This window comes from Moschus berezovskii, chromosome 9 (genome assembly GCF_049115385.1).
Source record: "Moschus berezovskii isolate FMDL1 chromosome 9, NW_MosBer_1.0, whole genome shotgun sequence".
Classification (NCBI taxonomy): domain Eukaryota; kingdom Metazoa; phylum Chordata; class Mammalia; order Artiodactyla; family Moschidae; genus Moschus; species Moschus berezovskii.
Window position 1 is genome coordinate 3,307,348 of NC_142468.1, and position 25,313 is coordinate 3,332,660.

Consider the following 25,313-nt stretch of genomic DNA (forward strand, 5'->3'; position numbering starts at 1 on the left):
TTCTTTTTTATTTTTGAGTAAAGGCCACAATGATCTAACCCGACTTCATGGCACTGGGCAGTAAGCCCTGTAAAGGCAGGGTCCATGTCAAGCTGGTTCTTTGTCATATCGCCAGCACCTAGCATAGTGACGGGCCCAGAAGGGCTCAAGACATAGGTACAATGGACAGCGAATGGACAGAAACCTGAGCTCCGTCCTGTTGTAGCACTACTTCCTGCAGTCCAGGCCTTCATTTAGTATTTATTCAGCATCTACTGCACGCAAGTCTCTGTCGCTGGGCATCCAGAGTAATTTGTAAGCATTATACATATTGGTACTTGGAGTAGCTCATTCAAGAGCATCCCAGCACCACCAGGTTCTTCTGGAGACTTGAGGTCCCACCGCGAGCCCAGGGCGGCTTCAAGCGGGGGGCGGTGTTTGGGGGCAGGGGGAGGGCGCCAGGTACAGTTTCTTTCCCGGAACAATCCTGGGGTTCCCTTGCCCCGGCCCTCGGGCTCCCGGGGCCGCCAGGTCTTGGCACCTCGGTTCTCCGCAGGGGCCCCGGCGCCTCCCTCGGGGCTCCCCCGCCCCTCCCGGGGCTCCGAGCCGCCGGCCCGGCCGGGCGGCAGGTAGCAGGGGCCGGGCCCGGCTGCGCCTGGGGAGCGAGCTTCCCCGGGCGGGGAGAGAGCGCGACGGACGCCGGGCGGCCCCAGAACAAAAGGCTCGGGGCTGGCACCGGCCTCCGCGGAGCGCGCCGGGGACGCGGGCTCGGGGTGCGGGCGGGGGCCGGCGGGAACACCCGAAGTGAGGAACGCAGCTGGGGGCGCGCCCGGGCTGGACGCGGCGACAGGCGGTCCCCGCCGAGCCCGCGGTCTGCGGAGCGGCCGCCGCGGCCCTGCCTCCGCCGCCTACAGCGCCTGCCGGGCGGCCGAGCGTGGCTCCCGCGGCGACTCCGCCGAGCGCGCCGGCCCGGCCAGTAAGTAGCCGCGCGGCCGCCGCCCGCTCGCCGCCGCCTCCGGGCGCCTCCCGCCGCCGGCCGCTGCCCCCGCCCGGGCGCCGGGGGCCGGGCGCCTCCACCCGCGGCGCGCCCTCCCGCGTGGCGCGGCCTCCGCGGCGCGCGGCGGGGAGGCTCCCGGGCGCCGCGCCCGCCCTGCGCCCAATGGCTTTCGAGGGCCGGGGAGTGGGGGGCGTCGCCCGGGGGGCGCGGAGCCGCGGCCGGGGTGGGGCTTGTGCGCCCCGCGCGGCCGAGCGAGGCGGCCGTGCCCGCCCGAGCGCGCGGCCGGCCGAGTGTGTGCGAGTGTGCGTGTGCGCGCGCGTGCGGGAGTGTGTGAGCACACGTCTTCGGGGGGCCGGAGTGACACTGCAGTGGGCTTCTCCCTGGCGCCCGCCCTCCGGCGGCTCTGCCCCACGCCTGCCGGCCCCACGATCGCGAAGCCGCGTGGCTCCCTCATCTGCCCGAGCCTCCCTGTCCGTCCACCCCTCGCCGGTCTCACTTTTCCTTTTACCCGGGGCGGGGGGCTACCGGCCGCCCCGCCACCGGCGCAAACACCCAAGCAGCCTCCCTTTCGCGCCTCAGCCAAGTGTGCTCCGCTAGTCTTTCTCGGGGGTTCCTCCACGAGCCAGCCCGAGGCTCCCCCATCCTGGGAAATTGTTTTGTTGGACTGCCGTACCGAGGCTGGTAAAGCTCCAGGACTCTATTATTATTTCGATTCTTTTCCTTTCCCTCCCCTCCCGGGCAACGGAGCAATGAAATTTCCAATCGAGACTCCAAGAAAACAGGTGAACTGGGATCCTAAAGGTTGGTATTTCCTACTTCTGGCCGCCCTGGCCCTGCCTCCATCCCCGGCGTGTGCGCGCGCTTCCCGGAGTGCAAGCACCCAGGCTCCCGGCGGCGTGTGTCCGGAGGCTGGAAACCGCGCCTGGGGACTGCAGCGGGGTGGGAGGCGGGCGGAGGCCGCGTGGGTGCCGGGCCCGGATCGCGCCTGCCCTTAGCCCCTAACATTGTCCCTCCTGGGCTGTTTCAACATCTATCTAAAGACACACCAAGCGGGCTCTTTGGCTTGAGATTGCAGCAAGTGCCGGTGTTTGCTTCTGACTTGGTGTGTGTTACTGTGTGTGTGTGTCTCCTTTGTTTCTGGTGATCTTTGTCTCTGGCAAACATGGGTGGGGTGCCTTCCCCTGGACCTGGAGCTCCCCGGGCAGCCCGGGGTGTCCCCAGCGGGAAAGGTTTCCTGGCAGCAAGTGAGGCTGCGCCTCGCAGCAGCAGCCCCTGGAGGTGGCCCTTCTCTGGGGCGCACGGAATAATGAAGCCCCTGGGGGCCTTCCCGATCTTCGCTCAGTCTTATCCCCAAACCAGGCAGCGAGTTTGGCTCCGGCGGGAGTAGAAGGGGGCGGGAGGGGGTGGTTTTCCAGAAGAGTGGGGCTGCTGAGGGCTCGGGGAGGGCCGCTTTGTGTGCCCCCAGCCCGAGTAGTAGTGTAGCGTACAGGCTCTTACAAATCCTGGACAGTGTTCCCTGGACTCAAAAGGGAGCGGTTTAGATAGATTTGTGTGTGCCCAGGGCCGGCCGCTGCGTCTCTAATTAGCATACAGATGTTAAGGCTGCTCCTGAGCGGTAGCTCTGCCAGGGGAGCAAGTTGAAACCTCCTGTCCAGTTTTGACAAGAATGCTCTTGCTTTTGTCATGCCTTTGACGAGCCTTTCTCTTAGCTCATCCGAAGGCTGAGTTGGGCAAGACAACGCCTCTGTGCAAGTTGGGGTTGAAATTTGCCTGATGTGTGTGTATCTGCGTGTGTGTTCATTACGAGTGCATTTCTTCTTTTCGGTTTGGAAGAGAGGAAAACCAGTCATTGTTGAGGACACGTCTTAGGAATTGATGGGGTTCTTGAAGACAGAGTGAGGAGGTAATTGCCTATTCTCAACACCAGGGCTGTTCTATCTTGAAATCAACCCAGACTTTCTATTTTCTCTCTCCTTCTCTGGAAATACGGAATTGTTCCTTTTTCGGTCTGTTTGTTTGCTTTTTTGGGGGGGGGAGGAATCCTTTCAAAAACATACTCGTTGAATATCTACTACAAACCAAATGCTGTCCCAGGTGCAGGAAATACAGTCAGAATGGTACAGACAAAAAGCTCTGTCTTTTTGGAGTCTATAGTGAGACTTAAATCAATCATTGCACAGGGACGTGCATAATTACAAGTTTATATACTGTTCCCTGTGTTCCAGTATGTTTCATGAAAAAGAGCATCAAGGGTTTGAGAGAGCATCTGATGGAAGAGACTGACAAGAACCAGGGGAGATGGGTGGTCAGGGGAGACAGTCAGACATGTGTATTGAGACCTGCAGGATGTGTAGGGACGAACTGGCTAATGAACAGGGCGCCTGGCAGAAGAAGCAGCAGCAAGTGTGAGGGCCCTGGGGCAGAGGGAGCGAGAGTGTTTGCGGACCTGAAGGCAGGGCTCCATGGCTGGAGCAGAGACCGAGAGACCACGTGTTTTGAGGCGTGGCTGGTGAGACCATAGGCTCAGATCCTAAAGTCTGGCGTTGTTGCAGGTAGGGGAGAGTTGTGGATTGTGGGGTTGGAGAGTAGCGTTTATCTGAAGCCACTGAAGTGTTTCCAGCTGAGAAGCGACATGATCTGCAGTAAGTTTTGAAGCAAGTGCTGTGTGGCTCTCGTGGGTGTGAGGGACCACACACAGTAGTGGAGTGGGCCGGAGTGGTGGCCGTGGGATGGAGCCATGGATGGACGGCGGAGCCCGGGAGGGCACAGGCTTTGTGTGAATCAAGTGTGGAGTGGGGTGGCTGGAAAGACTGGGAGGAGCGAGGGCAGGACCAGTCTTGAGAGAAACCTCCTGAGCTCAGCCCAGGACTTGCTGAGTGGGAGACATCCCTGAGTCATTCAGGAGGTGGGTCAAGTGGGCCGTTGTCATAAATATCAGATCAGGATCTTCAAGGAGCTCTGATGGGGAGGGCTGGTTTTGTGAAGCTTGCCATAGCTTTTAAAATGCATTTCTATAAAATCATCCTTCCACCTATTTATGTCACAGTGATAATCACAGATGAATCCCATATTTTACAGCCTAAAACAGTGAAGAAGCAAGCAAGTAGCACCTATGGTCACAACCAATGGTGCTAAAAATGAAAAGACCGCAATAAAAGTCACAGCATTCAGTGAGCAATCATTGCATGCCAGGTGTTTGATGTATGGAATTTCATAGTTATGCTCACAATAGTTATCTGATGGCACAGTGTTACTGTCCCCACTTGACACTTGATTGCCATCGGGACACCACTGAGCTGCCTTCCAATAATATATTCTGACTTGAGGCACAGTTGTTCCTGGAGGTGTGGGTGACAGTCGTCTTTCCCAGCCAGGGGTGAAGGCAGGGGAGAGTCGGGTGTGACAGTGCCATATATCACACCAGTAGAGAACTAGTGCACATTTGTTAATGATTAATTAAATTATTTATTATTATTTAACAAGATGATTCATTTATTCAGTCTTCTTTTTTAATTATAAAAGAATGTTGTTGTCTAGTTGCTCTCCTGTTTCTTTTGTGACCCCATGGACTGTAGCCTGCCAGGCTTCTCTGTCCATGGGATTTCCCAGGCAAGAATACTGGGGTGGGTTGCCATTTACTTCTTAAGGGGGTCGTGCCAACCCAGGGATCAATCCTGAGTCCCCTGCATTGCAGGTAGATTCTTTACTACTGAGTCACCAGGGAAGCCCATAGAAGGAAGAGACAATCCTAATTTTATAGGTGAGGGAATTGAAAACAGAGACATTGAGTAACTTATCAGAGGTCACACAGCTCATGGGTCGGATTAAAACATGAGTCCTTAAACACTCTTCCTGGCTGTCCCTTATGCTACTGAGGCCTCTGTCTCCTACCTGGTGAAGATCCCAGAACTCAGGGACTGGAGAAACGTCTTTCAAGGAAGAAGAGAGAAGACGGTGAGGGGGTCATGGGGGAGGAGGAGGAGGGCAGGGAAGCAGTGAATCCGGTCTTCCTACCTCATCCCTTTCTCCATTAACCCATCTAACCAAACATTCTCTCTCCATCCACCTCTGGCGGAGGGGGTTAGTCCCTGGTCACGGGACAGGCATTGGGTCTGTTCTTTGGAAGTTTGGCTTTCAGTTCAGTTCAGTCACTCAATTGTGTCTGACTCTTTGTGACTGCTGGACCGCAGCACGCCAGGCCTCCCTGTCCATCACCAACTCGTGGAGTTTACTCAAACTCATATCCATTGAGTCGGTGATGCCATCCAACCATCTCATCCTCTGTCGTCCCCTTCTCCTCCGGCCTTCAATCTTTCCCAGCATCAGGGTCTTTTCCAATGAGTCAGTTCTTCACATCAGGTGGCCAGGGTATTGGAGTTTCAGCTTCAGCCTCAGTCCTTCCAATGAACACCCAGGACTGATCTCCTTTAGAATGGACTGGTTGACTCTCCTTGCAGTCCAAGGGACGCTCAAGAGTCTTCTCCAACACCACAGTTCAAAAGCATCAATTCTTCGGTGCTCAGCTTTCTTTGTAGTCCCAACTCTCACATCCATACATGACTACTGGAAAAAATATTGCCTTGACTAGACGGACCTTTGTTGGCAAAGTAATGTCCCTGCTTTTCAATATGCTGTCTGGGGTTTACATAGACCAAATGTGTTTAGCAAGGGGGAGATGACGGTGAATCTAGTGTCATAAAAGATATGAGGAGGGGGAGTTCCTTAGAAACCGGGGATGAAGGGAGCTTCCCTGGTGGCTCAGCCAGTAAAGAGACCGCCTGCAATGCGGGAGATCTGGGTTCTATCCCCAGGTTGGGAAGAAAATGGTAACCCACTCCAGTATTCTTGCCTGAGAAATGCTGTGGACAGAGGAGCCTGGCAGGCTGCAGTCCTCAGGGTTGCAAGAGTCGGACATCACTTAGCGACTAAACCACCACCAGGGTATGAACAAGCTTGCACCTTCAGGTGGCTCTGCTCACGGATTTTGGAAGGAAGTTGTAATTATGTTTTGCTTACAGCCCAGTTACCTGACAACTTAATAGCACAAGATGAAGGTGGTTTGAGAACAGATTGGTTTTGATTGCACTTGGGTGAATTAAGCAAAACACTGTCAAGAGGTTTAGGTGCAGAAATAAGACCTAAGTGTAAAACGATTATGCTCTGGTGAGCCTTTAGCCTTCCTCCATATTTGTAAAGCTAAGCCTTTAACACACAGTGACTGTGGAGGACCTACCCAGAAGGAGATGGGCTCTAAGTCTTGGCTTTCAGAGTAGAACTTCATGCATTTAAAATTGTTGGAATCTCTTCTTGATGATGTTCTTCTGAAAATTGGGATTGACTGGCTGCTTTTGTGCATGCTGAAAGCTTTTAAAAACCAACAAGATCAGCAAACACCATCTCTACAGCTTGAGGCAAGCATATTATCATGATGTGCAAAACTGAGTTGTGGGGCAAAAGAGTTAGTTTCTAAAAGCCGCCGTGGAGTAATGAGCTGTGTGCCTTTGGGCTGCTCACTCAGCCTCTCTGCGCTTCGCTTTCCGTCCATGTGGCAGGAGGCCACTGACACGACCTCTTTGACTGTCTCTTCAGCATTCCCCTTGATCTGACCGTTGGGCCACCGGGCTTCCTTCTGTTCCGCAAGGAGATCAGATGAGTCCCCTGACTCAGGACCTTTGCACTTGCACTTTCAGTGGCTTATAAATGTGTGTTGGCATAGCTGGCTTCTTTCCGTCCTCTCAAGCTCAGTTCACACATCACCTTGTTAGCGGGGATGTCCCTGTTGCGTCTAAAAACCTCGCCTCTTGTTCTCTGACCCTATCACTTCCATCGTGTCCCCGCTCAATTGTCTTCCTGGTATCTGTCCTGAGCTGAAACCATCTTACTTGCTCATGTGTCACCTTTGATGCCAGCCTCCCTGGCTAGTGGGTGGGCCCCACAGGTAGGAATGTTCCCTGCCCTGTTCGCTGTCTTAACCCCAGGCCCTGGGAGGTGCCCAGCACTTAGTGGATACTTGGTAACCTTTTGCTGAATATATGTAGGGATACAGGGAAGGATCAAAGAGGGTCTCAACGACGTCGAGCGTGATGAAACTTTCAGCGCTCTTTTTCTTTTTAATTGCAGTGTAGTGGCTTTACGATGCTGTGTTAATTTCTGCGGTACAACACAGCGAATCAGCTATGCGTACACACATGTCTGCTCGTGTTTGGATTTCCTTCCCATTTAGAGCACTGAGCAGAGTTCCCTATGCCACGCAGGAGGTTCTCATTGGCTGTCAGTTTTATACATAGTCGTGCAGGAGGTTCTCATTGGCTGTCAGTTTTATACATAGTCGTGCAGGAGGTTCTCATTGGCTGTCTGTTTTATACATAATCGTGCAGGAGGTTCTCATTGGCTGTCTGTTTTATACATAATCGTGCAGGAGGTTCTCATTGGCTGTCTGTTTTATACATAATCGTGCAGGAGGTTCTCATTGGCTGTCTGTTTTATACATAATCGTGCATTCATGTCAGTTCCAGTCTCCCTGTTCATGCCCTGCATCCATTCTTGGTGTCTGTTTGTTCTCTCCATCTGTGTCTCCATTTCTGCTTTGTAAATAGGTTCATCGGTACCATTTTTCTGGATTCCGCATATACGTGTTACTATCGGATACTTGTTTTTCTCTTTCCGATTACTCTGTGTGAGAGTCTTTAGGTCCATGCACATCTCTGCAAATGGCACAGTTTTCTTCCTTTTCATGACTGAGTAATATTCCACCATCATCTACAACAGCCAGACCATAGAAACAATCTAAATGTCCATCATCAGAGGAATGGAAAAGAAGGTGTGGCCCATGGACGCCATGGAATAGTATACAGCACTCTTTTAAGCTACAGGTGGCAAAGGACAAGTAACAGTAGGATAGTAATACCCCTAACTGATGGGGTATCAGGAAGGACACTGATTTTCCCACCTCCTGGCAAGCGCCCAGCTCTCCAGAGCCTCCAGCAAGCTGTTTTCTGTCTGCTCGCCTTTTCACCAGGAGTGGGGGTGGAGGGGGCAGGTGGGTGGGCAGATGCAGCCTGGCACAGATTCGGTTGGTGTCCCAGGAATAATTTAGCACATATTGGCCATTGGTGCGCAGCTCTCTTTGGGTATTTAAATCTATTTGAGAAAGAAGCAGAGCTTCCCTGGTGGCTCAGTGGTAAAGAACCCACTTGCCAATGCAGAATGCTCGGGTTCGATCCCTGGGTTGGGAAGATCTTCTGGAGAAGGAAACAGCAACCCACTCCAGTATTCTTGCCTGGAGAATCCCATGGACAGAGGAACCTGGCAGGCTACCGTCCATGAGGGTGGCAAAAGAGTCGGACACAACTTAGCCACTAAACAGCAACAGTAAAAAGAAAGAAAGAAGCAAGGCCTTAGAGCCAAAGCTGGATTTTTTTTTTAAGCTGTATTTTTAGTGAATAGTTTAACGCAAAATTCCAGAGAGGCCTGTATCGTATGTGTGTATTGCCTTTCAGTTTACAGAACGCTTTTTACAAATGATCTCATTTGTTCTTTAAACAGCCCTATTTTTGTCAATATTGGAGTCTTAGATTTACTGCTGATGGGAATAGAAGAAGTCAATGGGTTCTTTGGGGGCCCAAGGCTGCAAACGGGCAGTGCCAAGCCAGGCCTCCTCATGCTTATGTGCAGGGCAGTTTCCCTCACATGTTCTTCCCTTCCAGGATTTTTGTTCATTCCACACTCTATCATTCTTTCTGATCCAAAAGTGTATTCACAGATTTCTCGTAGAGATTTAGAGGAAGAAGTCTTTTGGCTGATCAGTGAGCCCTTAAGGGTTGATGGTGGTTTTCTGCAGGTTGTACTTGCACTGGCTGAGTTCTATTGAAGACCCTTTGTCCCATGAGTTCAAAGGAACAGCCTTGGATCTCACTTCTGCGCTCTTGGTTCAAAAGAGATTTTGGTCCCTTGTGAATATGAGCCATGCTCAACCTGTAAGATGGATGGAGTGCTATCTTTATTAATGTGTTTCCAAACACACATTTGTAATGTATTAGATTTTCTGGAAAGAAAATAATCTATGTTGAATTAATATCCAACTTTCAGGAGATCAGCTTTCTAAATGGGATTAGTACTATGCCAGAATCAGCACAATTATCCTAGAAAGTAAAGAGGGAAGATGTTCCAAAGCTGATCCGGACCCAGGTTTGGCTCAGGTTCTTTTCCGGAGGAGCTCCAGTCTTCTGCGGAGTCCGTTGATCACCGGGTGGAATGAAGACTGGACAGGTTCACTTTGCTGGTCCACCCTGCTTCTGGAACAACTGCACTTTGGCTCGGTGTCAGTCTGCTCAGGTTGTCACAGGAGAATATCTTAGACTGAGTGGCCGAAACAACAGAAATTTATTTTCTCACAGTTTTGAAGGCTGGGAATCCGAGGTCAAGGCACTAGCTGGTTGGTGTTTGGGGAGAGCTCCCTTCCGGGGCTGCAAGTGGCCACCTCCTTGCCATACCTTCCTGTGATGTAGCGTGCCCTGAGGCCTCTTCTTCTTCTTGAAGGGCACCACCCCTACTGAATGGGAGCCCCACCCTTAAGACCTCTGCTGCTGCTGCTGCTGCTGCGTCGCTTCAGTCGTGTCCGACTCTGTGCGACCCCATAGACGGCAGCCGACCAGGCTCCACCGTCCCTGGGATTCTCCAGGCAAGAACACTGGAGTGGGTTGCCATTTCCTTCCCCAATGTGTGAAAGTGAAAAGTGAAAGTGAAGTCGCTCAGTCGTCTCCAACTAGTAGCGACCCCATGGACTGCAGCCCACCAGGCTCCTCTGTCCATTCGATTTTCTAGGCAAGAGTACTGGAGTGGCTTGCCATTGCCTTCTTCTTAAGACCTCACTTGATGTTAATTACCTCCTAAAGGCCCTACTCGGAGAAGGCAGTGGCAAGCCACTCCAGTACTCTTGCCTAGAAAATCCCCTGGATGGAGGAGCCTGGTGGGCTGCAGTCCGTGGGGTCGCTAAGGGTTGGGCACGACTGAGCGACTTCACTTTCACTTTTCACTTTCACGCATTGGAGAAGGAAATAGCAACCCACTCCAGTGTTCTTGCCTGGAGAATCCCAGGGACGGGGGAGCCTGGTGGGCTTCCGTCTATGGGGTCACACAGAGTCGGACACGACTGAAGTGACTTAGCAGCAGCAGCAGCAGCAAAGGCCCTACTACTAGTTCAGTGGCATTTGGGATTTAGGTTTCAACATATGAATTTTTTTTTCCTGGGGGAGAGGATGCAGTTCAGTCCATAGCAGGCTCTTCATGAGCATAATCTTAAATCAGATGCATTTAAAAAATACAAACTACATCTTGCCCCAAACTGCGAAATTTCACCCACAGCCGAGGTAATGGTTTTTAATGTCGGCACAGAGCTAGGGACCCACTGTTGGCCAAAAAAGGTAAATTGTACTTTAAAAAAAAAAATAAAAAGACTTGTTTTTAATTCTTATTTTTGTTTTTTTACCTTTGTCTGTCTTTTTAAGAAGACAAACTTTTATGTTCTGTCAGAGTATGACCTGTTAATAGCGTTATGATAGTTTCAGGTGTACAGCCAAGTGTGTACTTAGGCCTATATCCGTTCTTCCTCAGACTCCCCTCCCATCCACGCTGCCACAGAACTGAGTAGAGCAGAGTTCCCTGCTGCACAGTAGGTCCTTGCTGGTTGTCCATTTTAAATACAGCAGTATGTACATGTTGATCTCAAACTCCGTAACTATCCCTTCCCCCAACCCTTCCCCCTATAACTGTAAGTTCATTCTCTAAGTCTGTTAACACTTTAAAGAAAAATTATTTAATTTTGGCCATGCCGCATGGCATGCAAGGATCTTAGTTCCCTGACCAGACCAGGGATCAGACCCATGCCCCCTGCAGTGGAAGTGCAGTCTTAACCGCTGGACCACCAGTGAGGTCTCAAATGGACCTTTTTGAGGTAGTGGAATCATTTTCCTTTTAGTCCATGGGGAATTAGAGAGTTTAATGATGAAATAGAATGAAACCGTTTTACTGAAAGGCAATTAGGAAGTTTCAGTTTGAACATCTCCCTTGGCTGAAGCTGGAAGGTGGGTAAAGGTGACCGTCTTTTGCTCTGCTCAGGTTCTCTTATAAAGGGCGCTTTCTGGGTGAGCCGGCTGGGGTTAGACTTTGTTGGGGGCTCGACTCTGCCTGGCTTGGTTATGGAATCTGCCCCAACGTGGCACTGGGAACATGTTAGTTTCCCCCTCCTGGCAGCTTTCCCACAGAGGTCAAATGGACCAGCCGCCCTGGGGCTCTGTTCCGAATGGTCCTCTCCGTGGGCTCCTGGCTGTGTCAGGCTCATTACTGGCACCCAGGATGGAGAAACAAAATCCTCATGTTTGCTTCCTAAAACATCTATTTGTGGTTTGCAGACACAGTTTGACATTTTTCCTTTTGACTGAGTACTGTGAAGTGAACACTGAAAGCCGCTGTCCTCCTCTTCCATGTGGGGTTGGCGTGGGGGCTGAGGGCCGGAACCATTGGCACGGGGAGGGGTGGTCCCAGGGAAATGACTCGCTCCTTTTCCTTCATGCCCAGAGCCAGGGAGGCAGACCGGGGTGGTCATAAGCGGCGGTGTGGAGGGGTGGGTGGGCAGGGTTTCAGGGAACTCCAGTTTCTGTCCTACCAATGACTTGACTTTCCTTTTCCACGGGGGGAACCTTGAAGCGAAGTGGAATGGTGGCCAAGTATAGAACTGGCAGAGTCCTTGTTGCCATAAACACGTCATCACAGGAGCTCCCCCTCCTCCTTCCCTTCCGTTTTTCCTTCACTCATTCTCCCTGCTCCACGCCGCCACCCTGCCCTGTTGTCTACAAAGCTCTGATCTCAACTGCTATCTCTTATGCAAAGGTTTCTAGTTTTTATTCATCCGGTTACCCGCTGTAGGGGCAACAGAAGTGTTTGCAGTTTAGAAAGAAATGCGTGATGAGTCAATGCAAATTTGCTCAAGTGATGGAGAGTCTGAAAGCTACGGTGACCTTTGCAGTATGGGCTAAAATGCCGATATTTGTAATTCTGTCGTACTGGCCAGCAACAGTTTTACTACCGAGAAATGAGTTTCTAATGTGTAAGCAGCCCTGTGGGTCCCCCAGATAACACATCAAATATGTTAGCAGAATAAAGATAGAGTAGTGAGTGAGTGAAGTCGCTCAGTCGTGTCCGACTCTTTGTGACCCCGTGGACTGTAGCCCACCAGGCTCCTCTATCCATGGGATTCTCCAGGCAAGAATACTGGAGTGGGTTGCCATTTCCTTCTCCAGGGGATCTTCCCGACCCAGGGATCAAACCCGGGTCTCCCGCATTGCGGGCTGATACCTTAACCTCTGAGCCGCCAGGGAAGCCCAAAAGATAGTGTAACTTAGCAAATTTAAGGTGATTGGAGCCTGACAGGCTGAATGGAGATGCTCAGTGTCACGTGATACTGGGCAATTGGAACCTTCACTTCACCAGCTGAGAATGTTGCTTTCGGCCAAAGGCATTCATGCCTCATGGTGGAATTTGAGGCCATATGGGAAGTAGCTTAGTCGTATGGTTCAACACATGCCTCCTTAAAATAACTGGACAGGCATAAATGTATCTTCTATCCATTTCACCCAGCCTCTGGGCTAGAGTGCGTCACAGGAGCTTAGGGTGGGAGGCGGTAGGTGCTAGTTTCAGCTGAAAAGGAGAGTTGGGGCATGGATTGATGAGACGCCTTCATGCCCTGGTAGTCTGAGAGTCCAGTCTGAGCTCCTTCACTGACCAGTGGCTGATTTGGGCAAGTTGCTTCATTTCTCTGTGATTGGGTCTCCTCATCCGTAAGGTGGAGGTGATGACAGCCTACACTTCTTTGATTTGTCATGAAGATTAAATGGAGTGATATACACAGAGCTCAGAGAAGAGTGCTGGTAATAAGGCCCCCTGAGTGGTACCCTCATTCCATTGTCATCACGGTTGCAGGGACCCCTGTTCTGCAGGTCAGGAAAGGCTCACGCTCTTCAGAAGCATCTGGTTCACCCTCTAGACCATCTGAGAGGGTCCCCTAATCCAGAGTGCCCTCCTTTTGGGGACTTTTTAGGCTTCCCATATTCTTTAATTTTTTTTTTTTTTTTTTAATTTGGCTGTGCTGGGTGTTAATTGCAGCACGTGGGATCTAGTTTCCTGACCAAGGATTGAACTGGGGCCCCCTGCATTGGACTGTGAAGTCTTAACCACAGGGCCTCCAGGGAAGTCCCAAGGCTTCTCATATTCTTATCCTTATCCCAAGTTTAAAACACCTAGGCTGCTCTCACTGAACCAGAGAAAATAGTAAAGAAAAAACATGGCTTGGAATCATAATACTTAGTCTGAGATATTGTTCTACCAATTTTTGTAGCTATGTGAACCTGGACAAGTCACTTAAGCTTTTGGAGACTTAGTTTTCTCCTGGGTAAAATTAAAAAGAGAGCACAGTAACATTTGTTTCACATTCGCTGAGATGCTCAAATGAGACGATAAATGTGAACAACATTTATAAACGAAGTTGTCAACCAACATTTCTCAAAGCGTGTTTGATGAGACACAACTGGTCTTTCCAGGTGTTGCGTGGAAAAGCAAGCACTTTCTAGGCCGTGTGAGATGGCAAAGTGGCTTGTTCTCATTCCCTCCTGGAGAGTTAGCATTGCTGTGTGACAAATGACCCCAAGTTTTGTGGCTTAAGCCAATGATCAGTGTTTATTATCTCTATCAGGAATTCAGGAATGGCGTAGCTGGGTTGTCTGGCTGGGGGTCACTTGTTGGTTGTGGTCAGATGTTGGCTGGGGCTGGCGGTCATCTGAGAGCTTGACTAGGGTTGGGAGATCTGCCTTGGAGATGACTTGCTCATGTGACTTGCAGATTGCTGCTGTCATTGGGAGAGACCTCACTCCCTGACTCTGTGAACCTCTCCAGAGGCTGCTTGAGTATCCTCACAACATGGCCAACTTCCTTCAGAGTAAGCCCTTCAAGAGAGAGTACAGTTAGGCCTTTTATGACCTAACCTCAGAAATCTGTGTGCACACAATGGAATTGATAAAATTTTAAATGAGAACAGTCTAGATATGATTAGAACGTCTGAAACCCTAACGGTAAACTCATTTTAATAGTTATTGACAGAATGAAAGTATTTAAAATGATGCACAATGTCCTAAGTCTTCCTAAATCAAAATTTTGGTTAACATGCTTTTGGAAATATTAAAAGCAGAGTGAGTTTTTGTGTTTTTTTTTTAAATAAAGCATAAAATGGTTCTAAATATAAAGTCATGTAAAATTAAAAAATAAATCATTCATTGTTATTATTGCCATAGTCTGTTTTTTCTTCTTGTTTTATTGAGATATAATCGATATAAAGCATGCATTCGTTTTAGATGTAAAACATAATGATTTGATATCTTTATCTATTGTCAAATGATTCCCACAGTAAGCTTAGTCAACATCCATCACTTCACATTGTTAATGATTTTTTTATGATGAGAAAACTTTTAGGGTCTACTCTCTTAGCAACTTTCAAATATATATCAGAGTATTGTTAACTGTAGTGACCACGCTGTCTGTTGCATCCCTGGGACTTATTTATCTTACTGCTGGAAGTTTGTACCTTCTGATTACCTTTACTTGGGTCGCCTACTCCCCACCCCACTGCCTTTGGTAGCCACCAGCCTCTTCTCTGTTTCTTTGAGTCTGGCTTTTTTAGATTCCCCCCTTAGCTGGATCAGCCGGTATCTGTCTCTCTTTGACTTGTTTCCCTTAGCATAATGTTCTCAGGGTCCATCTGTGTGGCCGCAAACGGTTCACTGCCTCCTTCTTTTCATGAGATGTGAGCCACCACGTTTGGGAGGAGGGGTGATTAAATGCACTTTGGAAGGAGAGAGTATCAAAGAATTTGAGGAAATATTTAAAAATCACCATAAGCATTTCCTGCTCAGCTTACTGAATACGTGCTGAGCGCCGGGCGTTGTGCAAAGTGCTTGAGAGACATCACCTCACGTGGTCCTCTCTCTGGTCCAAAGAAACACACGAGATGATCATCCCTGCCTTCTGAGTGAGGCGGCTGAGGCCTGCAGAGCCCAAAGTTACCTCGGAGCTCTGGGCTGAATGCTGGGGGTCTGTTAGCGCTGGAGTTCTTCCCTCCATCTCCTCCGTCTTCCCTGAGAAGCCTGCAGGGTGGAAACTGGGTTGATTGCATTTAACCCTGCATTTCCCACTTATCCTGCATTTCCCATTTACCCCTCTCATCACTCACTGCTCAAAAGGATATTTGAGAAAGAGAGAGCCTGATGATGATTTGTATAAGATACGAATATATGGTCTTACAGTAGGTTGCAGCATACCGCCCAGTCCACGCAGACACAGCTACAGATTTTTCAGATACAAAAAGCATCTCCCGAGCCTGTCTTGTGTGGGCACCATGCTACATGTAGATCTAGTCAGTTTTCACCAAAAGGTAACCGTGTGACGCACCCTAGTTCTTCTCACTGTGAAACCAGAGGTTGAGGGAGGCAGCTCGGGACCCACTTCTTTTGCAGATCATCCTTCCTGGACAGCCTTCTTTATAGGTTCAAAGCCTGGCTTCCCCAGTGGCTCAGACAGTAAAGAATCTCCCTGCAATGCAGAAGACCCGGGTTCAATCCCTGCGTCTGGAAGATCCCCTGTAGAAGGGAATTGTTACCCACTCCAGCGTTCTTGCCTGGAGAGTCCCATGGACAGAGGAGCCTGGTGGGCTACAGTCCATGGGGTCACACGACTGAGCAACCAACACTTTCACTTTGGATAAAGCCAGGACAGGACATCCTTCAGGCTGGGCAGTCGAAGGCTCAGGGAATGGGTGTCTGGTGTGTTTCTGTGTGCGTGAGGAAAGCACAAGTCAGAACAGAGCCAAGGCAGCAGGGACGGGATGCTTGAGGATGTGGACCCGGTGCGCAGGATAAGTCACTCACTCTCAGACTTATTTGGAGTAAACATACTTAAAAATTTTTTTTTAACCACTTTGTTTTTTCTGCACATTCTTGAAGGGGAAATGATTTCCAGGAAGCAGGATGCGTCTGATGGCTTTGAGATTCCCACGTTGCCGAACACCCAGGTTATTCTTGAGGCAACTTTGTATTCTGAGGACAGTTCTGTGCCCAGGCAGAGGCGGGTGAGCGCGGTGTCTTTTGAGTGCCGCCGTGGGCTTTGTTGAGTCGGTCACTGCTTCCACAATAGGGCCAGGAGGGGCCCCAGGTCCGGGTGGGCGAGGATTGAATGAGGCTGCCCGAGGGGCCTGTAGGCATCCGGAGCCGACTCTCAGGGCGTCTGTAACCACAGCAACCGAGGGCTGGCCTGTTCTCAGGCCGCAGACGGTGGTAGTCCCGCTGCTGGCTCTGTTGCCTTCCCCTGCTTTCCTTCATCCAGGAACCCCACCCACCCTCTGCCTCGAGCCCCCCAGGCTCGCCCCTGATCAGAGCCTGACGTTCAGGGTGATTCTACACCGGTGATTTTAGCTTCCGATGGACCCTTCACTTCCTCCGTCCCCACCTTCGATTTCTGGACCTACAGCTGACCCAGACCAAGCCACACCAACATCATTTCCTCTACCTTTCCACTTTTACTTTGAAAAATTAGGCAGAGGTATGTAGGGAACGTATTTTACATTTCATTGCAGTCGTGTGCACTCAGTGTTTTGAATAACGCTCCCCTTCTGGTTTAGGTCTTTGATTTGGGGGGATGTGTTATAAAAGAACAGAGAAAGCCAGCGAGGCACAGTAGGAGGACCACTGGTCTCTGGCCAGGAAACCTGGATTGTGATCCTGACTAGAGTGGGAGGTGTGGCCCGTGGGGGCGTGATGGGTAGCGGGTGGTGGCTGGGTTATGCAGGGGATAGTAGGTCCTGGGAACGAGTTTTTCTTCCTGAGAATAATGGGAAGCCACGGAATAGCTTGAAGTAGGAGGGATGACGCGATCAGATTTGTACTTTTTTAAGCTTTATTTTTTCAAGGTTTTTTTTTAATTTTGATGTGGACCATTTTGAAGTCTTCACTGAATTTGTAACAGTGTTGCTTCTGATGTTTATGTTCTGGTGCTTTGGCCATGAGGCCTGTGGATTTTATCTCCCCAAACAGAGATTGAGCCCACACCCCCTGCGCTGGAAGTCTAAACCGCTGAACCACCAGGGAAGGCCCCAGATTTGTATTTTTAAAGATTATTTAAATGACTTATAAATGAGTATCATTTGTAATAGAATGATTGATTCAGCAAATGTTTGTAGAGGATCCTTGCTATGTGCCAGGCATGTAGGGTGGCGAACTTACATAGGGGACTCTGTCTTCTTATAGGAATCACGGGAATTTTTGAAAAACATTTAGATAAGAGAAAAGCTTTTCTTGGCCTCTTTGGTTTATGACAACCAATTCCTAACTTCTGCTTGCAAATGAGAAGGGTATCTTTTTCTTTTTTTTGTGGGGGGTGGAGGATGTATTCTATCTTAAAGCAATGGCAGCTGCATTTTCAATCTCTGTGAATATAATCTTTTCCTGGGCTTTGTTACTTGGCTTTTGATTCTGTGATCATTTACATATCTGGAGTCAGTGAATCAATACACCAGATACTCACGGCACATCCAGTAGTTTGTACTTCAAACAGCTTCTGGAAGCTTTCAGCCCTCAGTTTAGCACAATGGGCCTAATAAACATTGCCAGCATGTCCTCCTCACCCGCCGCCACTTTGTTCCTGGAGCACATTGGGGTATTTCTCCTTTGACTGTAATGGGACCCCCTGCTTGGCAAGTCCTTGTGGCCTCAGCTTGGAAGGCCTCCCCAAAGCCTGAATTAATGAGAAGCTAGGAACAGGCAGGCTGAGAACGCAGCTTCTGCACGGCGCGAATGCCTGCTTCTCCGGCAATAATCTCTGCATTCAGACTCAGTTCTAAAGAAAAGTGAAGCCAACGGCCATGGGGGGTGGGATTTAGGGAGCCCCTGAGCCCCTGTCTACAGCTGAGCCCCAGCACTGCTTTCCATGACCAGCAGACCGCCTACAGAATCCACCTGCAACTCAGGAGATGTAAGAGACATGAGTTCAATCCCTGGGGTCGGGAAGACCTCTGGAGGAGGGCATGGAGACCCACTCCAGCATTCTTGCCTGGAGGATCCCATGGACAGAGGAACCTGGCGGGCTACCGTCCATGGGGTCACAAATGAGTTGGACATGACTTAATGATCAAACATCAGCAACAAACTCTCTGCAGCTTCTCAAAGGAAAAGACAGGAATCTAGAGAGGTCAGGTGATTTTCTCAGACAGCAAAGAGGAAACAAAGCATGTGTTTGCATCCTTATCTTAACCTCCGCTGTGCAACCCCAGGAGAGGGGCTTTTTTTCCTCTCCTTTTGGGAAGAATAATTAATGAAGAGCTATAGGGACAGGGCTGAGCGACTGAACAGCAACAAGGGCTTCCCTGGTGGCTCAGATGGTGAAGAACCTACCTGCAGTGCAGAAGACCTGGGTTCAATCCCTAGGTCGGGAAGATCCCTTGGAGAAGGCAGTGGCAACCCACTCCAGTACTCCTGCCTGGAGAAATCCACAGATAGAAGGCTGGGGGGCTACTGTCCATAGGACTGTAGAGTTGGACATGCCTGAGTGACTGAACAATAGCCACATAGCTCTTCCAGAGCCTGGAGCATATTGGTTCTGAGATTTCAAGCTAAATCCTCTGTAATCTATAGCAAGTATGGACGTGGGTGTATATTCAGCCTCTTGGAGAAGACATCCATTCATTTATTCAGTAATATTTACTGGGCGCCTTCCTTGTGCCTGGCACTATTCCAGGCCTGGAGGTAAGAGATGAACAACATAGATTTCCTGCCCTCCTGAAACTCACCGCCTGGCCAGAGCACCCAACCTTTCTAACAGACTCTCAGGTCAGTTCCCTGCACATTTCAGAAATCTCTCTCAGGCACTCATTTAACAAGTCAGAAGGGCTTAAAATTTTTTATGCTAAGGGTGAAAATGAGGCCATTTCTTTCATTTTTTAATCTTTTTAATTGTGGTAAAATTCAGGTAATATAAAACATGCACGTTTAACTGGACACTCAGTGGTGGCAGGTACATTCACCTTGTGCGGCTCCCACCATCATTGGCTCCTGAGTTTTTCACTTTCTGAAACTGAAACTGTCCCCATTCCCCCTCCCCCTGCTCCCTGGCCCCTGGCAGCTATCAATGTCTGACTGTGTGAATTCGACCAGTCTAGGCACCTCTTATAAGTGGAATCCGGAGAAGGCAATGGCAACCCACTCCAGTACTCATGCCTAGAAAATCACATGGACAGAGGAGCCTGGTGGGCTGCAGTCCATGGGGTCGCTACTAGTGGGACACGACTGAGTGACTTCACTTTCACTTTCACACATTGGAGAAGGAAATGGCAACCCATTCCAGTGTTCTTGCCTGGAGAATCCCAGGACGGCGGAGCCTGGTCGGCTGCCATCTATAGGGTCGCACAGAGTTGGACATGCCTGAAGCGACTTAGCATCATAGCATAAGTGGAATCAAGCATTTTTTTGGTCTATACCTACTGTATATTGGAATGCATTTTTATGGTTAATATATGTCCTGAAAACATGCCTTCTTTTTTCACCCCTGTGCTATGCAGTAGGTTGGAAATAAGATCATTCTGATGTAACATTACTCTTTGAAAAAAATGTTTAGCTTGTTAATTTCCTAGGGAATGAGTGTTGATCCTGTAGAAGTCAGCAACATTCTGTTAGAACATGCAGTGATTTCAAAGAGAGCCTTAGAACTGCCTAGTTTGTATGGAAATTTTGTTAAGAACACCTTTGTTAATTAGGGCTCTGTGGCTTGTGTGTGGATCACTGGAACTTGACTCGAGTTTAAGTTTCCTCGGTGATGATGACATGTAAATTAATCTCAGAGGAACTGCTGCTGCTGCTGCTGCTGCTGCTAAGTCGCTTCAGTCATGTCTGACTCTGTGCGACCCCAGATACGGCAGCTCACCAGGCTCCCCTGTCCCTGGGATTCTCCAGGGAAGAACACTGGAGTGGGTTGCCATTTCCTTCTCCAATGCAGGAAAGTGAAAAGTGAAAGTGAAGTCGCTTAGTCTCGTCTGACTCTTTGTGACCCTGTGGACTGCAACCTACCAGGCTCCTCCGTCCATGGGATTTTCCAGGCAAGAGTACTGGAGTGGGTTGCCACTTCCTTCTCCAGGGGATCTTCCCAGCCCAGGGACTGAACCCAGGTCTCCTGCATCCAGGCAGATTCTTTACTGTCTGAGCCACCAGGGAAGCCTGTGTCTTCTGAAAGGGGAGATTAGGGCTCTGGTGGGTTTGTCGTGAGTCTGGCGGTCTCTTTGCTACACCTGGGATGCAGGGCAGACTGAGAGTCGAGGATGCGAGCCTGGTCTTCAGGGATAAGCCCCGTGGCCGCTAATGCAGCTTCTGCTCTGTTTTAAGCCAGTTCTAGCGATCGAGGGAGCCCTGCCTGGTGATGTCCGGTGATGGCAACATGCTGCTGCTGGAGGTGAGGGGTGCGTGATGAGAATGTTTACGAGAGCTCAGACTTTCCCTGGCCCCAGCTCTGTGCCTGCTTGTCCACCTGAGGACCAGGAGGATTCCAGCACCCATCCCCTCGGTCTTGGGAGACTTAGATGATGTGCAGAAAGGGTGGAGCCCCATGCCAGATGCAGAAGAGGCACCTAATTGATGGTGGTGATGCTGTGACCGGCAGCACCCGTCTACTGAGGTGCATCCAGGGTCTGCCTTGGTCTTGGTGTGTCACAGAGACACAGCGTGTCCTTCGCTGCAGCCTGGGTCACTTTGCTTGTTTTTCTAGTTAACACCCTTGTGTGTGTGTGTGTGTGTGTGCGCATGCTTAGTTGCTCAGCTGTGTCTGACTCTTTGTGACCCCGTGGACTGTAGCCCCGCCAGGCTCCACCGTCCATGGGATTTCCTAGGCAAGAACACTAGAGTGGGTTGCCATTTCCTTCTCCGGGGGATCTACCTGACCCAGGGGTCGAATCTGAGTCTCCTATAGCTCTTGCATCAGCAGGTAGATTCTTGACCCCTGAGCCACTGGGGAAGCCCCACAAACCAGCTTTATTAAGATATAACTTCAGTTCAGTTCAGTCACTCAGTCATGTCCGACTCTTTGTGACCCCATGAATCACAGCACGCCAGGCCTCCCTGTCCATCACCAACTCCCAGAGTTCACTCAAACTCATGTCCACAGAGTCGGTGATGCCATCCAGCCATCTCATTCTCTGTCGTCCCCTTCTCCTCCCGCCCCCAATACCTCCCAGCATCAGAGTCTTTTCCAGTGAGTCAACTCGTCTCATGAGGTGGCCAAAGTATTGCAGTTTCAGCTTCAGCATCAGTCCTTCCAGTGAACACCCAGGACTGATTTCCTTTAGAATGGACTGGTTGGATCTCCTTGCAGTCCAAGGGACTCTCAAGAGTCTTCTCCAACACCACAGCTCAAAAGCATCAATTCTTCGGCGATCAGCTTTCTTCACAGTCCAACTCTCACATCCACACATGACCACGGGAAAAACCATAGCCTTGTGATATCTAAATACAATTCAGTGGTTTTTATTCTGTTGTGCAATGGTTACCTCTATATGATGTTCGATTTTCTGAATCCCTCCAGAAAGAAACCTTATCCCATCAGCTGTCCCTTCCTAACTTCCCTCACTCTTGCCCAGTCCAAGGCGATCACTGACCTTTCTGTCTCCGTGGATTTTGTATGAATCAGATCATATGACATGTGACTTTTTGTGATCGGCTTCTTTCACAATGTAATTTTTTCAAGATTCATTCATGGCATCCATGTGTACTTTTGAACGAATGTTGATCATCTGAGACACGAAGTGTTAGGTCCATTTTGAAGATGCAGAAACCAAAGCCGCTCATGGCCACCCAAGTGGACAGTGCTTGAGCTGGGGTTTGCACCCAGGTCTGTGCTGCATCCAAAGTCATTCTCTGCTCGTCCATTTGCTGTCCTTTGATTGAGCGTCTGCATCATGCTGAACACCGTCTCCAGGGAGAGGCTTGTGTTTCGCCAAGGGTGGACCCCCTGGGCCCCTGGCCTGGCCCCTGCTCCTTGCTGTGGTCGTGGGAGCCCCTCCTCCCAGGACTCAGATATTCTTCACCCACTGATGGAGGAAGACGTGATTTCAAGGCCGAACACCCCCCGGGTGGCTTCTTTGACTTGCGTTGGCCGGTCTCATTCTTTGGTCCATTTCTCAAGCGTTGTGATTTGACCTGGGAAAGTTGTCAACGTGAAAACGAAGGGAGAAATGTATTTTCTGGATTCAGAGCCCAGCAACCCAGTCACCTGATGGGAGGGAGGGTGGTCGTCTTTCTTGCCTCCTTTGATTGTAGATGAGAGCCATCAAACCTCACCCTTCCCTGCCCCGGGTCGTTCCTGAGCCATGAGATGCTTGGTGGGCACTGGTGTCGGGGGCTGAGCCGTGAGATGCTTGGTGGGCACTGGTGTCGGGGGCAGAGCTGTTGGAGGAAGGGCGAGGCCTCGTGCCAGCCAGCTCTGGGCAGGCGCAGGGGTCTCTGTCGCATGTTCCGTGGGGGCCCACCGAGTCTATGGGTGAGACAGGACACCCTGTGACGTGTGGGACCCCCACGTTTCTCCAACCTGCTCCTGTCTTGCTGAGAAGGCGATGGCACCCACTCCAGTACTCTCGCCTGGAAAATCCCATGGGCGGAGGAGCCTGGTGGGCTGCAGTCCATGGGGTTGCTGAGAGTCGGAAATGACTGAGTGACTTCACTTTCACTTTTCACTTTCATGCATTGGAGAAGGAAATGGCAACCCACTCTAGTGTTCTTGCCTGGAGAATCCAGGGACGGGGGAGCCTGGTGGGCTGCCGTATCTGGGGTCGCACAGAGTTGGACACGACTGAAGCGACTTAGCAGCAGCAGCAGCTTGTCTCACTGCCCTCTCCCATCCTAGTCTAGGGAAAGGCCCTGAAAGTGCAAGCGAGTTTTCCATCTTGCTTACTCCAAAGAAGAAGGAAAAGGACCTTGTGTATTACCTCCAGGTACCTTTAGAAACACCATGAAACCTCATGTCCACTTAGTAGGACGTGGTCTTCTATTTAGAAATGTGCTGAAGGTGCCTGAGACCACCAGACTCTGGGGCTGCTTGTTTGGTAGATTTCTCGTGGAAGCAGCCCCACGCCAGTCCGGGGTGAGACTCTGAGCCTTGTGTGATGCGGCAGACACGTCAGTGCCACCCTCACCCTTTCAATGCAAACTGCATGACCTGAGTGCCAGTCCTCACGCTTTTGGCCTTTTCCCTTAACCGACTCAGTGGACACAGATTTGAGCAAATCCTGGGACCTCGTGAAGGACAGGGGAGCCTGGCGTGCTGCAGTCCATGGGGCTGCAAAGAGTTGGACACGATTGAGCGACTGAACAACAGCTTTATGAGCCTACTTTATTGCTCCCGTGGAAGGCAGAAAGTACAGGAGAATTACAGTGCCCCGAGAGCAGCCTTCGACCAGTGATGGATGGGAGATGTTAGGTAAATACCTCAGTCCCCACGAGCCTGGGTGGGATAAGTGAATTCTGCTTGGGACTTCCTTGGTGGTGCAGCGGCTAAGACCCCTCTCTCCCAATGCAAGGGGGTCCAGGTTCGATCCCTGGTCAGGGAACTGAACCCCACGTGCAGCAACTAAGGGTTTGCACGCTGCAGCCAGAGATCCTGCCTTCCGCAGTGAAGATGGATCTCCGGTGCTGGAGGCCTGGAGCAGCCAAATAAATAAGTTCTTAAAAAAAGGACTGTGTTCTGCAGTGGAAACAATTCCGTTCTTCCGCAGTGGCAGCGGGCTTGCTGCTGTGCTCTCGGTCGGCTTTCTCGGCTGCCTTCTCATCTCCGTCTCTCTTTTCCATTTCCCGACTGGCGCTCTCTGCACCCCCCAACAACCGCTGTGCTCACGCCTTTTATCTTAGGACCGGCTCCTGGGGGAACCCACGGTAAGACATATGGTAGAGTTTTATCTTCCCCTTGCTTCTCTACTGGGCTCTGCAGCCCACTGGCTTTGAGTGAGAGGGTAGGGTAAGGCCCCAGGATGTTTCTCAGGCAAGCTAATGGCTCTCAGGGGATGCTGTGTGCAGCTAATCAGCAGCTTTCTCTTCAGCGGCAGATCCTGGTGCTGTTGAGTAATCCAGAAAGCGTGAAAAGAGAACGAAGGGTTGATGAGCCTCATCAGACCGTTTTGTCTCCATCACCCCCTTTCTCAGAAGATGGCAGAATGAAATACAGTTGGTTCTTGTTTGCAGTACTTGTGTTCTGTACAACCTCTGCAAGCACTGAATTAGTGAACACGGAGCTGTTGCTTCTAGGGGAAATCTAGGGTTAGGTTCCTGCAAGCCTCCGGTCACCACATTCCCGTCCACTGATCTATGCATGACCGTGTTTTAAGTGTGTTTCTGTTTAAAGACTTAGTATATATCCTTGACTCATTCACTCTGAGCTCTCACACCCTGGTGCTGTAACTCACGGCTGACGGAAGCTTACCCAGCAACCATATTTTCTCGGCAAGGGCAATGCCAACCTTGCACTTAGGAACACTAGACACACTTAGCAGTATGCTTGAGTGCAATTTTAAACAGTGAAATGACCAACATAAAGCACAAAAACGTGAAAAACGTGGCACTAAATAGAACACAAAAAGGACACTCGCTTGCAGAATGAGAACTGGCGCAGAGAAGGCAGAGCTTTGCCTTGTTTGGCCTCAGTGGGGAACATGTGTGCTGCAAGACTCAGTTTTTTTTTTGTTTTTTTTCCTGCTCCGCACCTGTCTATGAATGACTGTGAAAGTGCCGTGAGTATTGATTGGGGAGTTATAAATATGTTTTAGCAAGTAGGAGAATCTGCCTGTGTGGAATCTGTGACTAGTAAGGGTTGACTTTCTTTTTTGCCCCAGTGCATTAAGACTATCCTTCTATTCAGCATATTTATTAGACATGTGTGTCAGCCTCTGTGGTAGGTTCTGAGGTGTTAAGAGATGCTTGCTGCCCTCCAGGAGTCTCCATTCTGGTGGCACAGGGGATTCAAACTATGACGCCAGACAGGGTCCATACTCCAGGAGAGACAGAGATAGTTTCATGGGAGTTTGAAGGGGTGGGTTTGAGAATACAAGACAGGATGGACTTCACAGGGGAGGCCGAGCCTCCTTTGATGGGTCTGAAGAGGTGTTTCACGTTTCGGGCATTTGCTCCATCACTGAAAAAAAGAAGCAGCAGTCGGTCATCATCTCCCCCACCTGCACCTGTACCTGCCCCCTTGCGTTTATCCTTCTGTGGGTGAA

General features: G+C 50.3%; 1 protein-coding gene across 1 annotated transcript in view; it reads left to right on the top strand.

Annotated features, from left to right (window-relative positions):
- Positions 1-1,725: 1,725 nt before the first annotated feature.
- KCNK10 (potassium two pore domain channel subfamily K member 10) overlaps positions 1,726-25,313 on the top strand; it is a 160,266-nt gene continuing 136,678 nt past the window's right edge. The window contains exon 1 of the mRNA XM_055436188.2: positions 1,726-1,777. Within this exon, the coding sequence (XP_055292163.2) occupies positions 1,726-1,777 (52 nt within the window). The remainder of the gene's footprint in view (positions 1,778-25,313) is intronic.